Raw genomic sequence first — 16293 nt, forward strand, 5'->3', positions numbered from 1 at the left:
GCGATTCATTAATCCTCTCTAACAATGATGCCTTAATATCTTCTGCTATTTCATCTAGTTATGGTGCTAGCCAAAAGAGGAATACATGCCACCTTTTGAACAGCAGCCTCTCCTAGAAGTTCACGACAAATGTCCTCAGCAGCAGGCAGGGTCAACTCTTCACCAATAGGAAAGGGCTTCTTAGCTTTAGCAATGTGGTTAGTCATGAAGAATCACGCTCTTTAGTACAGACACATTTGATGAAGTGGTGGCCTTCAATAATTGCTTCTGTTCTTTATGTTTACATTTTTTTTTCCTTTGGAAAAACTCCAAAGGCTTGTCTTTTAATGCAGGGTGCTTGGTCTCCATGTGGTAAAGCAGTTTTGAAGGTTTCGTGGCTTTGTTGGATAGCCAGTCACCACATATGATACAAAGTGGGTTTGGAGAATGTGAATCACCTGTTACAATGAACCTGTAATTTCAGTAAGACTCTTGGTGTTTTCTTTTAAATTCAGCTTTCTTTTGTTGGCAGTCTTAGGGTTGTTGTGTCTTTTCCCCTTTTCAAAGAAGCTCTCCAGTGATGTTTGGTTTTTACTCATTTTGGCTAGGGTTAGCTTGCGGGCTTACCAAAACTGTGGCTGAGACAAGTATGCAGTGTAAGAAAGAGGCACAGACCGAAGTGGTAAATAAAATAATGGGTGGGCCACATGCAGACTAAAGTCTCAGATTCTGACTTAAAGCCTGCCACCAGATATAGCTGTGCAATTGAAATACCTCAACTTATTTGCCATTATAAAGTCTACCACCAGATGCAGCTTAATTGTTGCTTGCCACTCACTGATAGGGTTTTGATATGAATCTGCAAGCAATTGATTTGTTATGGTCTCTGTGTATAATTCCCCTCTAACATTAGTCTGTATTGCAGCCACTCCCCAGTGCTACCAACAGTGCCTCAGCTCCACGTCAGATCATCAGTCATTAGATTCTCATAAGGAGTGTGCACCTTACATCCCTTGCATGTGCAGTTCACAAAAGGGTTCACACTCCTATGAAAATCTAATGCTGCCGTTGATCTGACGGGAGGTGGAGCTTAGGCAGTAATGTGAGTTATGGGGAGCATTTGTAAACACAGATGAAGCTCCATTTGTTCACCTGCCACTCACCTCCAGCTGTGTAGCCCGGTTCCTAACAGGGCCAGGGACTGGGGACCCCTGAAATAAAAGATTCATAAGACTTACGTGTACATCACAATTTCTAAGAAGTACTGTGGAAAGGAATTCTCTGGGCATTATCAGACATGTCTGTACACATAGAATCCTTTTATTTATACAGAGTAATAGGGTTCAGAATCTTCTGAACTTGGAATCCACTGAAAATGCTCAGTCAATGCCAGTTAACTAAAATGAGTTGGTTCAGGTCCAATGTGAGCAATGATCTATTTAATTGCATTCTCTCCTCAGTTTCTGCCTTTTCTATGCATTGGCCAATGACTTTCTCATTATCCTAAGGATTACTACAACCCCGTAGCTATTCTGCCCATTTCCTCTCCTGCCTCTTTGCAGACCATGTTCCACACAACAGACAAATAATCTTTATAAGATTTTAACTAAATCATGTCACTCTGCTCAAAATCTGCAAAATCTTAGCAGCTTAGAATAAAATTCAAAGCTTTTATCACGGGCTACTAGACCCTGTAGAATCTGGGCTCCAGGCCCCTGCCCCACCTCCTCTTCTAGATTATTCTCACCTATTCTACTCAAGCAATGATTACCATTTTGCTATTTCTAAAACAGTGTGTTAAACTTAATCCTGTTAAACCTGTTTCCACCTCAAGCATGCTCTCCACTCGGGACCTTTGCCTTTCCTGTTTCTTATTATAATAATTTTCTACAAATCGCTAAATGATTCCTTTTCTCACATCACTTAATTCTTTGTTCAAATATTACCTTATCATCAAGGATCTCTTAGAAATGCAACATAGTAAATAACATATCTTGCTCTTCCTTTTTGTTTCACCCTGCTCTGTTTTCATCTTAGTTTGTATCACTTCGTATCAGCTCTGTGAGGCCAGGAATATTATTATTTTTTTCATTAATGTGATCCCTGATACAAATATTTGTTGAATCAACAAAGGAATAAAGAATAAATAAATAGATGAATCCTTTTCTTTTTGAACAAGTTATTTCCAAAAGATGCATAGTAATATGAATATGTAATAAGAATTTTTATGTCTCCAAGTAAAATCAATAGAGGCTTTCGGTTCAAGTTTATAATTTTAACCACAAAGGGATATCTGCATGAGAATCTTCTCCCCACATTGATTACTCCACAACACTTGGACGTTTAACTCTGTACCTTGCAAAATGCTCTTAGGACTTTTTCTTGTGCATATTATTAATGCTATTAATTTTTTATTCATTCTTTATCCATATTTTTCATAAGACATTTTAGGTATCTTTCCATTTTCGGTGTCCATCATAGCAGCCCACGAAGCCCTAGATAACAGGATCATGTCCCTTTAACTTGTGTGGTAAAGCACCCAGTGCTGAGCCGTATGTATACTGTACTGCACAAAAGCCTTTTAATGATGAATTAGATTTTGATTTCGGTTCGTTACGCCTGGGTTTTCACACAATGTTCCAGATTTCATGCTTTTGTTTATAATGAGTCATGGCCCCCTTGACAAACAAGAGAGTAATTAAACTAACCAGGTTATCAATAGAAGCTTGTGATGGATCTCCTGTTGCATATGGTTATTTCATCTTCAATAATAATTAGATATCATAAAAGATTACAGCCTGTTTGTGTGACAGGAAAGAGAGATTAAAGCAGGTGAGAACAATAGTGAAAATACAAGCTTACCTGTACCTGTTATGAGCAGTGTCTTAATAATTGACAAGTACATGGAGTTTTATTTATAGTTTTTTAATATATTTCATTGACTTTTGTAGGTGACATGAAACTTTGCTTAACAAAATAATTTTAAAATTATGAAATGATTTCTTATATTGTGTTTGTGAATATACATATATGTATATACACCCATATATATAAGGGTGTATATACATATATGTACATTATAAATGTTATACATATATGATATTATATATATAAAACCAGGTGTGTGTTGGTGTATATATATGTATCTATATTATCTTGTAACAGTTCTTATGCAAACATTTTTTGGAAATATTATTTCATTAATTTTCACCAATTTATTAGCAAGTACTTTAACAAAAATATTTTCCTTGCAATGTTTTCTAGAACTATAAATAATAAGAATAAAAACACCACAGAGAAATAGAAGTGCAATAATTTTTCATATGTTGAAAACTATATATTCAGTGTTCACTGAATATTGATAAAACATTAAACACTGTACTTTTTCATTGCTTTCCAAATAAATCAAAATATATCCACAGTGCACACTTAGGCCATATTTCTGAATGAACTAGTTTTTGTATCTTCAAGATTCTAGTTGTTGAATAATTTGCTATAGTGTTATTTGAAATATGAATTATAGTATGTTAAAAACTTGGTAGAAAAGGAAATGTTTATGAAAAGATGCATACATACAATCCTAGTGTTTCTCTCCAAAATTCTTTTTTTTTTCTTTTTTTTTTTTTTTTTTGAGATGGAGTTTTGCTTTTGTTGCCCAGGCTGAAGTGCAATGGCAGTCTTAACTCACTGCAACTTCTGCCTGCCGGGTTAAAGCGATTCTCCCGCTTCAGCCTCCCAAGTAGCTGGGATTACAGGGGCCCACCACTATGCCTGAGTAATTTTTGTAATTTTAGTAGAGACAGGGTTTCACCATGTTGGCCAGGCGGGTCTCGAACCCCTGACCTCAGGTGATTCACCCGCCTCAGCCCGTCAAACTGCTGGGATTACAAGTGTGATCTACTGTGCCCAATCCCCTCCAAAATTCTTCTATTTACAGCCCTTTTCATCTGAGTCAATAACCTTTCAGCTACTCAAGCCAAATTACATCACCCTTGACTCCTCTTTTTTTTCTCTATGTCACTTCAGTCTGTCTAGAAATCTTATCAGCTCCACCTTCACAGTAGACCACAAGCCCAATAACTTTCCACCACTTCCACTGCTACCACCCTGACGTGAGCCACCCACCTTCATTGGCCTTGCTTACTGCATTCCCTACTTTATCCCTAGACTTTTATCCTAGCCTCACGATGGTCTTTTTTCAACACAGCAGTCAGAGTCATCTTTTCAAAAAACCGATCAGATTTTATCTCTACTCTGCAGGGATTCACCATTTGTCCTAGAATAAAAGTCAATTCCTTGAAATGACCCAAGAGGTCCTACCCAATCTTCCATCCTTTGTTTCTCTTTGGTATAAACTTGGAATCCACTGAAAATTGTTCCTATCTGCTCCTGCTCTCCTTTCTCTTGTATCGGCCACACCAATCTTGCTATTTCTTAAACAAACTAGGCTAGCTTCAGCCTCAGTGTCTTACTGCAAGCTCTTCCCTCTTCCTACAAGGCTTTGTCTCTAAATATCCACATAGCTAACTCACTCATTCACATCTAGTTTTTGTGCAAATCTTAGCATCTCAATGAGGCCTACTCAGATTACCCTATCGAAAACTTCAATCCATTCCTTTCTCTGATTCCTCTTACCTTGCAACTATAACGGTTTTGTTTTTATTTTACTGTATTGTTTATCACCTTCTAACATTTTATTTAAACTACTAATTTGCGACATCTGCTGCTTATAGTCTGTCTCCTCATTTGTTACCCCATCTAGAATATAAGCTTCATCACCCCAGGGCAATTAACTGCTTTGTTCCTTGAGAAATGCCTGGCACATGTTGACAGCTGAATAACTATGTGAAGGATTAAAAAAAAAAAGTTATGCTGCAAAAAAAAGGTTTTTAAGCATCACACTGTGCCTGGCACTGTGCAATAATCTTGGAATATACAAAGATGAATCAGATATTTATCCCTGCCTCCAAAGAACTGAAAAGGAAGTCTGGCATACCTATAAATACAGTACATGATACAATGCAATACATTTCTATCAATATATGATAGAACGTTCATGGTATGAGAGATCCAGATACGCAGAGGAGGGGAAACTTTTTCTTGCTAGAGCAATAGGGAAGAGCATGGAGACACTGATGCCTAAAATGGATCTTGAATCTGTGGAAATGGGAAAAACAGCATTCAGACAGAAGAAACTACATTAAAGAAAAAAATCACTAAATTACTAAAGCATAGGGAGGAGGCAGGAAAAAACACAGAATATATCAAGAGCCCAGGCTTTGAGTTAACACGCCTGACTTCAAAGCCAACTTCTGCAACTAAGTAGCTGTGTGACCTTGACAATTCAGTTAACATCTCTGAACTTTAGTTTTCACATTTGTAAAATTGAGATAATACCATCAAGCTTAGAGTATTTTTGTGAGAAAATGGAGAATGTAAAGCACCTAGCCCAGTGACTGGCTCCCTGTGATCACTCAATAGATGAGAACTATTATTACAGTAGAGTTGGACTGGAGTACAGATGAAGTGTTACCCTCACCAATGCCATTTTTCCAATAGGAAGGAAGGCCAAAATGTATTGCATTTATTCTGCACTCCCTGAAAACATTCATCTGTTGCTCAACTTGAAAAATGAAGCTGAAAATGACTAGTCTTGTATTTGAAGCATAAAACACTGAAAATATGATGCATTGGTCTATCAGGCACAAGTTTGCTTTGAATATAGAAGGAATAAAAATATATGCGTGTCATATTTCTGTTGAGGATTATTTGTACTTATCCACTAGTATTTGTTTGTTTGTTTCTTTTGCAGTTGCTCCTACTATTCAGGAAATTAAATCTGGCACCGTGACCCCAGGACGCAGTGGCCTGATAAGATGCGAAGGTGCAGGTGTGCCGCCTCCAGCCTTTGAATGGTACAAAGGAGAGAAGAAGTAAGGACTTTGTGATTATTACTGTGTTCTAAGCACTTTGAGATAATGTGTTTGTTTTTCAGATACTTACTTTAGGCAATTTCTTTAACTGGCTTGAATGATTCTCAGCAGCCTCCTTTCCAGCAAGCAAACTGAAGGGGCCCATGTGGGAGGGATGAGTAGCTAATAGCATCCAGAAGAAATGTCCACTTTGGTTTGTGTGATCTCAGAAATGCCTGCAAATCCCCCATCACTGATGCATTTCATTTCTTCCCCTCCCTCCTGAAACACCACACCATTGCTCTTGCTGGCAACTCAGTTTATTTGGGAAGTAAACCAGCTCTTAAAGGACTTGAGTACAGCTTCCACAAGAGCACTTCAAAAGCAATAGGAATTGCTGTCTTTGCCTGGCTTCCTTGATACGCCTCAATCCTTTCACCTGCCTTATTCTCCCACAAGATAGTTTAACATTTTGTTGTATAGGACACTGTGTTTTAGAGATTCTGTCACTAAAGAGACTGTAGAGGAGATAAAATGCATGCCTACAGGACTAACCAATGGGATTTTAGGGTTGCTCTAATTTCAACTCTGTGTGATTACTCCCTTGAGAAGACCCAAAAATCTTGGCAAGAGCTACTGAATAAGATAAGACAGGACTTGACAACTTTCTCTTTACTTTCAGCCAGTAGGCTCATTCAGACCTCTTCAAATGCTGTTATCAAGCCAGCAAAAAAGTCACAGGATCCCTGTGGGTAAACTGGAGTCTATAATGCAGAGAAGAGGGAATTATCTATACTGTATAGATTCTGCATCAAAACTAGGGAGGAATATATTCAAGCAAATGCTAGGTTAAACTATATGGAATTCCCACTTTCAAAGTCAAAAAAGCCAAGTGTTGGCAATTCCATACTGTACAACATGTGTGTGTGTGTGTATATATGGCATATATACCATATATATCCTATATATACACACACATATATGTGTGTGTATATATATACCATATATATGGTTTACACACACACACACATAGAGAGAGAGAGTTTACATACTGTATTAGTCCGTTCTCATGCTGCTATAAAGAACTGCCCAAGACTGGGTAACTTATGAAGGAGAGAGGTTTAATTGACTCACAGTTCCACAGGACTAGGGAGGCCACAGGAAACTTACAGTCACAGTGGAAGGGGAAGCAAACACGTCCTTCTTCACTAGGCGGCAGAATAGAGAAGTGCCGAACAAAAGGGGGAAAACTCCCTTATAAAACCTTCAGATCTTGTGCGAACTCACTCACTATCATGAGAACAGAATGGGGGAACTGCCCGCATGATCTAATCACAGCCCATGGCTCTCTCCCCCAACACATGGGGATTACAATTCAGATTAAATCCAGGATGAGATTTTGGGTGAGACACCTCCAAATGATATCATTTACTTATGTCATGGCTCATAATAAATTTCAGCTAAATATCTGAACAGAAAACTGGTGAAATTATATAAGGACTTAGATATTACCACAAAGAATAAGAATGTATGTGATACCAGCAGGTATTTTTTTTCTGGAACTGGAATGAAAAGATTTTTGGAAGACAATATCCCTTTTTACAATCAATCTTAATAATAAGGGAGAATATCCCCAGAACTGTCTCATTTCTTCTGACTGGTTTTGCCTAAAAAATTTTTTAGCTATTTTATATGCAACTTATTCTATAATTTGGGTTGTTCAATTTTTAAATTCTTTCTACTAATTTATATGCTTTTGCCAATTCTAAATTTGCCTTTTTGTAGCTTAGTAGAAGACTCCATATTTTTATATACTGAGAATTAGGTAAACTGGTCTGTGGTCACTCTCATTTCACCCTACAATATTGTACATCTGCCAATATAGCCTTTCTCAGATTTTGATAACCCAGGTTGAGAAGTTTCAGTTTGTAATTATCTATATGGACAAATATCCAGAAAAGTGGTTCTCAATCCTTTGTAAGTTATGGAACTCTTTGTTCACGTACAATCTTATTTGGAAGCCCAAGAAGTAATATTCATGAACACAGCACTTCTCTAGAAGATGCTGGGTAAATGGAGTCTCAATTCTACCTGTTCATAACCCTCCTATAAATTAGGACATCGTTGCAGGAGTCCCCCAAATCCCTGGTTCTCTACAAAACACTGTATAAATATCACTGACAGACTATTTTATGTACCTTTCAAAGTCACTTTTTAATTTGTGTCATTAATTTCTTAAAAGCTAACAGTCAGAGCTTCTTTGTTAAAGGCCATTTTGTTTCCAATACTTTCTGAAGCAATGTCCTGGATTTTTTTTCTGCTCTCCCTTTTTCTCTTTTCTAAATTCAGCAACCATTGTCAAAAAAAGAAAAAAAAAATCCTACAATAATCCTCGGTCCACTTTCTTGGCCTATAGTAAATATAGAAAAGGGCCAATTGGTGCCCACAATCATAGCTTCAGTGATTTTTTGTGTGTGTGTGTGCTGTGGAGATGGACTACAGCTTTTATTAGATTTTCAAAGGAGTTCAGAACCATTTGCTAAAAAGGAAAAAGTAGATTGATTTTCCCCAATCAATGTCCTCCCCAACACACTCACACACCTAGAAAAATGCAGCTGTGAAAATCAAATGCACTTGTGAAAGGCAAGCATATTTTCAGTTCAGAGTGAAGCATACATTTATCATCTTTAGGGATATATTTGAGGCAATATTCAAATTCTCAAATATCATGGTAATGATTAATTTCCTTTCAAAACTAAAGTAAAGCAAAGTTGAGCATACGCAGGGAGTAGGAAAGAGAAGGATTCTGGTTGCTGAATGGTTGCACTCACTATGTAGATTCACCATAAACGCCCAAGCCATTCAATTATTTACTTCATCAAAATCAAAAGCTATTCAGGGACGGTGCCTTACGCCTGTAATCCCAGCACTTTGGGAGGCAAAGACGGGTGGATCACGAGGTCATGAGATTCAGACCACCCTGGTCAACATGGTGAAACCCCATCTCTACTAAAAATAAAACAAATTAGCTGGGCATGGTGACAGGCACCTGTAGTCCCAGCTACTCAGGAGGCTGAGGCAGGAGAATCGCTTGAACCCGGGAGGCGGAAACTGCAGTGAGCCGAGATCATGCCACTACACTCCCGCCTGGAGACAGAGCAAGACTCTGTCTCAAAAAAATAAAAAAATGAAAAAATAAAAATAAATAAAGAGCTATCTATTTAGCAAGCACCTGCTGTTGGACAGGTAGTGTTCTAAGTTACTAATATTTACCCATTTTACCCTTTTTTTTTTTTTCTTTTTCTTTTTTTGAGACGGAGTCTTGCTCTGTCGCCCAGCCTGGAGTGCAATGGAGCGATCTCAGCTCACTGCAAGCTCCGCCTCCTGGGTTCACGCCATTCTCCCGCCTTAGCGTCCCGAGCAGCTGGGATTACAGGCGCCCACCACACGCCTGGCTAATTTTTTGTATTTTTAGTAGAGACGGGGTTTCACCGTGTTAGCCAGGATGGTCTCCATCTCCTGGCCTCATGATCAGCCCGCCTCCGCCTCCCAAAGTGCTGGGATTACAGGCGTGAGCCACCGCGCCTGGCTACCCATTTTACTCTTAAAACAAACCTGTAAGGTAAATATGATTCTTAACTTTTGCCTGAGGAAACCAAAGCATAGAATGCTTTTAAGTAATTTGCACAAGTTCATGCAGTTAGTGGCAGAACTGGGATTTAAACCCAGGAAGTCTTATAAATCTTCATGCAGAGTCTATGGGTTTAACCCCTATACTATGGCACCCAGTGTAGGTCAAGGCCCTTAAGAGTCTATCAAAACTTATTTGAAATGTCAATGTGAAATACCAAGACTAAAAGCATTCCAAGTTGTTTACGGATTTGCAAAATAAGAAACTGCACGTACAAACACTCACTTATAATTTGCCAATTTATTTAGTCAAGGACACAGAAAAATTGAGTCAAGAGGAACACAGCAGAAACAGATACAGCATGTTTCAGAGTTGATTTCTTGACCTCTGAGGTCTTTAACTGGGAACATGAAGCTGTCAGAGACCCTGTCAGAGAGGAACAGAGTTTATCTCTGCATGATCTAGAGTTTTGTTTCCTAGAGACTGTTTTGTTTTTTTTTTTATTTCAGGCTTACATAAATACTCAGAAATAACTTATATGATCACTTTACTTCTATGTGAGAGAATGTTTATAAATATTCATTTATCTTAAATCAAGATCTTCAAAACCAGCTCTTCATCCAGATAAACATAAACAAATAAACACAAATGAAAAACAGAGGCAGTGCCTGAACATCCATAGCCCTATCTCTGCCTGCAGTTCTTCAACATCCTGTAAAGTCCATTTCTGTGTGCTAACAACAATCAGCTTAAAACCCCTTAAAAGAAAGACTGTAAAATTAAGTACAATTTAAAGAAAAGAAAGAAATATATAGTTACTGAGGAAAAAAAACACTTTCCAGTTTCTTTGAATTCTTTTATCTCATTTATTGTTCAGACCTCTGTGAGATAAGATTTACTGTCATCAATTTACTGTTGAAAAAACTGAGGCACAAGAGACTTAACCTGAAGAGCATTCAGCTTTGCATGACCATCAAGACATTTTAGATGTGATAACCTCTCGACCCATGTTCTTTCCCTTGTTTCTGATGCCACTATTAGTTATCTATTGCTAGGTAACAAATTAACCCAAAACTTAGCAGCTAAAACCAATAAGCACTAACTATCTCAAGCAGCCTGTGTGGGTCAGGAATCCAGGAGCAGTTTGGCTGGATGGTTATCACTCAGTGTCTCTCATAAGATTGCAGTCAAGATGTCACCTGGTGCTACTCATCTGAAGGCTTGACTGGGGCTGGAGAGTCTGCTTCCAAGATGACTGACCCACACACCAAGCAAGTAGTGCTAGTTATTGGCAGATGGACTCAGTTAATTGCCACGTGGATGTCCCCACAGGTAACGGGCTTCATCCAGTATTAGTGATCCAGGAGAGAGCTAGATAGAAGCTGCCATGTCCTTTATAACCTAGTTTCAAAAGTCATACTCTCTCATATCCGTAATATATTATTAACTACATGGGGAAACCTTATTCAATGTGATTTCACGTCATCAAAAGCATTTGCTAAATGGGACTTTGGATGCCCTGAAATTGTCAATGTGAGAGGGGACAGCACAGGGACATAAATATCAAGAGGTGAAAGTCATCTGATGCCATCTTCAAAAATGGCTCCCACACTATCTCTCTCATGCATGATCTAAGTATTTTTTATATTAGAAATATTAGTCATTTGCTTTTTAGTTTATTCCACCATGAGAGTGACTAATGTTATATACCAGTTATTAAAATATTACCTCTTAGGATAAGATAGTCATTTTTTATCATCACAGTTTATTTCAGCACACCTGGAATGAGGAGTATCAGTGGACTTAATTTTACTCTGTATTTATTTAAGCCTTGGGAAAATTAGAGTTATAAACAGAGCCAAATATTTAAACATTTTTCCTTAATAATATAGAAGGTTGTTAAGTAGAAATATACTCTTTATATGCATATGCAGTGAAGAGACAATTTCAGAACATCCAAAGTATCATTAAGCAAATGTTTTTGGTGATATGAAATTCAATTAATCTATTGTTTGAGAATAGTACGTTCATTTAGGATTAAGGCTAAAAGCATGAATTGTAATATACTAGTATTTCAGTAGGTATTGCTAAAACGTGGATCTGTATTACTTTGTGAAGATGATATTGCCATCTTGTCTTAGATGAGAATTTTGTTATTTTGTCTGCAGCTTTGAATTCCCTCCTCTTTTTCTAGATTACCTTAAATTCAAGCCTAAGGTCTAGAAATACATGCTTTCTGATTTCTCATGACCATTTTAACTGCTCTAGGCAAAAGCGCAGGCTTTTAGGCAACTGATATGTTAGCTTGATTTAGTCATTCCACAATGTATACATATATGAAAACACCACATTATACCCTATACATATATAAAGTTATTAGTCAATTAAAAATAAAATATTAAATAAGTGAATAGATTTTTAAAATCATATTTTACTTACTTTTCTTGTTTTTAGGTAAAGGGCTAATTGTAAAAATGCTTTTTTGGAATTTTTTAGCTGCAACAGTATTTCTTTCCTATTCCTCTATTGTAATTTAATATAGGTATGAAAACGTTGCAAATGAGGTACATATAAATTACTCCCAGGAATGAAAAAGAAGTATATAATAAAACATTAATATTTTAAATGTATTAGTTTAAAAGCTGTGTACCTAAAAAATGGAAAGTTTTGCATTTGGCAGTGTGGGGCCTATAATATCTTGACTTTTAAGCACATATTTCAAACTTTAGCCTATTCACTTTTAAGTCATTCCTTATAACGCTGCTATAGAAAAAAAAAAATGTGATGATCTTTATCATTTTGCCCTGGCAAGAAGGGTTAGTTATCTATGTGCATAAAAGATGCATGCATAGACACGTACAAAATGTATGCAGGTACCAATCAAGAGAGAGGAAAATACCTAAAGTCAACCATGCAGAAATATGCCATGTTCACTTAACACAGAAGCATGGTGACCTTTTCAGTAAGGTGAATATTAAGTTTCACTTTAGATAATGATTATTTTTCATTCTGGATTTTACAGTGGTAACATGAACTTGAGAAATCATAATAGGGTAATGACCATTCCTCTCCTCTTTTCTATTCTAAATATTTACTACCTGATTGTCTAAGCAGGCTATAAATTTTATGTGAGTATTCGCATTGCTGCAGGACTTCTCCCCTTCTTATATTTTTGAGGAAACCAACAAAATGAGTTAAAAGTTTTTTGTATGTAGGAAAATTTTGATTCCCCTTTCTTTACTGTTTTCATGCAATTTATTTATGTCAAAATTATGAATACATTACATTTGCATAGCAAATTAGGATTTTCAAGGCTTTATTATGTGTGGTGACTTTGCAAAATGTTCACATTAATTCACTTACATAGAGTCAATTCTTAAGCATGGGGTGCTACATGAGAAAGAGAGGAAGAGAGAAAAAGCTAGATAGCACATGTAATTAAATGGCATGACTTGTTACTCTACTGCTTCAAAAATACATACCATGGGAGATATGAACCTGGCTGCTCCTTCAATTGGTCTTCTTCATTCCCATATATCTCTGATAAGGTGAGCATCTCTCTATCTTTTTTATTATACTTTATGTTCTAGGGTACATGTGCACAACGTGTGGCTTTGTTACATATGTATGCAAGTGCCATGTTGCTGTGCTGCACCCATTAACTCATCATTTACATTAGGTATATCTCCTAATGCTATCCCTCCCCCCTCCCCCTACCACACAGCAGGCCCCTGTGTGTAATGTTCCCCTTCCTGTGTCCAAGTGTTCTTATTGTTCAATTCCCATCTATGAGTGAGAACATGCAGTGTTTGGTTTTCTGTTCTTGCAATAGTTTGCGGAGGATGATGGTTTCCAGCTGCATCCATGTCCCTACAAAGGATATGAACTCATCCTTTTTTATGACTGCATAGTATTCCATGGTGTATATGTGCCTCATTTTCTTAATCCAGTCTGTCACTGATGTACTTTTGGGTTGATTCCAAGTCTTTGCTATTGTGAATAGTGCAGCAATAAACCTACGTGTGCATGTGTCTTTGTAGCAGCATGATTTATAATCCTTTGGGTATATACCCAGTAATGGGATGGCTGGATCAAATGGTATTTCTAGTTCTAGATCCTTGAGAAATTGCCACACTGTCTTCCACAATGGTTAAACCAGTTTACAGTCCCAGCAACAGTGTAAAAGTGTTCCTGTTTCTCCACATCCTCTCTAGCATCTGTTGCTTCCTGACTTTTTAATGATCGCCATCCTAACTGGTGTGAGCGTCTCTCTATTTTTAATGAGGTTTCAAAGTTGAAAATGTTTGTTTAATGGAACACAGCTCTGAAACAAAGCCAACTACTATATCTAGTGCCCACTCATCAACAGTGATGTAAAGCAGGGGTCAGCAACATTTTTTAAAACATATATTCCTATGAGTAAAATATAAAATTTAGCAAAAACTAAGAATATTTCCATACCAATTTTTACTTATGGTTATGCATTTCTGAACTAGTGTATTCATGTATTAAATGACCTGTGACAGAGAAAATTTTTTAAATGAGTTAAGAATACAATACAAATGGACCTTCTGTTATTTTTTTCTCACACTCCAACTAGTCATTTTATTTCTATTTTAAGATACTTGCTTTCCATTTTGAAAACTATCGTAAAGTATAGTAGTTTGAAACAAGGAAGTTTAAGGAATTTTCAAGATTCATTTTCACGACATGCAAGTTTACCTTATATGCTGACTTCGCTATCTTATAACACATATTTTACAACTCACTACGTACTATCTTACTCATTCCTTGTATAACTGTAACCAGATTAATATGATAATAAAAACTGTATCTTTTGAAGGTGAAACGACTTGAAGGAAAGCACAGACCTAATTTCCAGACTCCTATGTCAGGATATCTCTCTTCTAGATTTTATATTACAACTTTGATTATTCAGAAGGGACTAGAAGTATATTCTGTTTCTCTTTTACTTTTATGTTATCATTCACAAGGTGGTTCTTACCACAGTAGGCAGTTATGTGTTTTGATTTAGAAGAATACTAGAAATAACCTTATTACTATTTCAGATTAAAAGTGGTCTTCTCTTCTAACTTCAGATTTCATTTCTTCATTCACCTGTGAGATAATTTGAAAAGTTTCAATTTTTCATTTATCTGTGAGATAAATTGAAAAGGAAAGAAAAGTTCCTGAATTGAATAAACTTGCATTTCTAGTGTTATCTCATTATTATATTTCACTATGTAGTATTATGTTGTTTTTTTTATTTATTTCATTTGATGATATTTCTTTTAATAACCAATGTGGTCTCAGTACAACTCTCACTATGTTTGTGATGACTTTAACATTCAAGACCAGAGATTTAAATAAGTATATGAAATAACTGAAAGCATTTCAACTACTGGGATCTGAAGAGCACATGCCCATGTGAGACACATATTATTATATTGAAAACACTGGGTCAGTCAAACAAGGATGAAAGTGGGCCACCTCCAGTTTGCATCCTGTGACTTAGAGTGTAGGACTTGTCATAAAAATCAGCAAAATGAAATAAGTACTAAGTAAGAAAATTTTCAGGGAACCCTAAGCCAAGTCCTGAGAAAGTGCACAGTAAGAGCCCATTCAATTCAAATAAAAGGATTACAGCATACTTCAGGGTAAATGTAGATTTTTTTGCTGGATGCCAAAGGATGAGCAGCATGTCCAAACATTCCACGGAGTTAAGAATAATCATGGGCAAGAGAAGAACATGATCAATGTCATGTAAGCATTATGCAGAAGGCTTTTAAATGTCCTGGTGTGCAGGATACGAAATCAAGTATAACAGGAGTTAGGGCTGGAAAGGCACCTAAGGGAAAGACTTGGAGGGTCTTAAGTGTTACAAGGCATTTGGACTGGATTCCAGAGGTGTTGGGAAGCTATTGAGGGGATTTTCAAGAGTTCTAAAACAATCTAGTCTCTTTTTTGTGTGTGGCAGTAGTTTAATTTAATTAATTTATTTATTCATTTTAGACTCAGCAGGTACATGTGTAAGGCTGTTATATGTGTATGTTGCATTATGGTGAGATTTGGGTTTCTAGGGTACCCAACACCCAACTAGTGAACATTGTACCCAATAAGTAATTTTTCATCCCTCACTCCTCTCCCACCCTCCCCACTTTTAGAATCCTCAGTGTCTATTGTTTCCATTTTTATGTCCATGTGTACCCATTTTTTAACTCCCACTTATAAGTGAGAATGCAGTCTTTGATTTTCTGTTTCTGAGTTATTTCACTTAGGATAATGGCGTATAACTGCATCCATGCTGCTGCAAAGGGCATGATTTTATTCTTTATATGGCTGCATAGTATTTCACTGAATATATGTGCCACATTTTCTTTATCCAATCAACCATTGACAGATGCTTCAATTGATTCCATGACTTTGCTATTGTGAATACTGCTATGATAAACATACAAGTGCAAGTGACTTTTTAAAATAATTATTTGTTTTCCTCTGGTAGTGGAATTGCTGGGCCAAATAGTAACTCTGTTTTTATTTATTTGAGGTATCTCCATAGTGTTTTCCGTGGAAGTTGAACTAATTTACATTTCTACCAGCCATGTACAAGCATACACTTTTCTCCACATCCACACCAACATCTGTTGTTTTTTTGACTTTTTAATAATAGCCATTCTGACTGGTGTGAGATGGTATCTCACTGTGGTTTTAATTTGCATTTCTCTGATGATTAGTGAAGCTGAGCATTTTGTGTATGCTTGCTGGCAGCTT

At 36.8% G+C, this 16293-nt stretch overlaps 1 protein-coding gene across 2 annotated transcripts in view; it reads left to right on the top strand.

Moving 5' to 3' along the window:
- The window catches only part of NEGR1 (neuronal growth regulator 1), an 892406-nt gene that overhangs the window by 676699 nt on the left and 199414 nt on the right, over window positions 1-16293 (top strand). For both annotated transcript variants that reach the window (XM_005543025.5, XM_045385974.3), the window contains one exon: window positions 5792-5912. In XM_005543025.5, the coding sequence (XP_005543082.1) occupies window positions 5792-5912 (121 nt within the window). The remainder of the gene's footprint in view (window positions 1-5791; window positions 5913-16293) is intronic.

This window comes from Macaca fascicularis, chromosome 1 (genome assembly GCF_037993035.2).
Source record: "Macaca fascicularis isolate 582-1 chromosome 1, T2T-MFA8v1.1".
In the NCBI taxonomy this organism is placed as follows: Eukaryota; Metazoa; Chordata; class Mammalia; order Primates; family Cercopithecidae; genus Macaca; species Macaca fascicularis.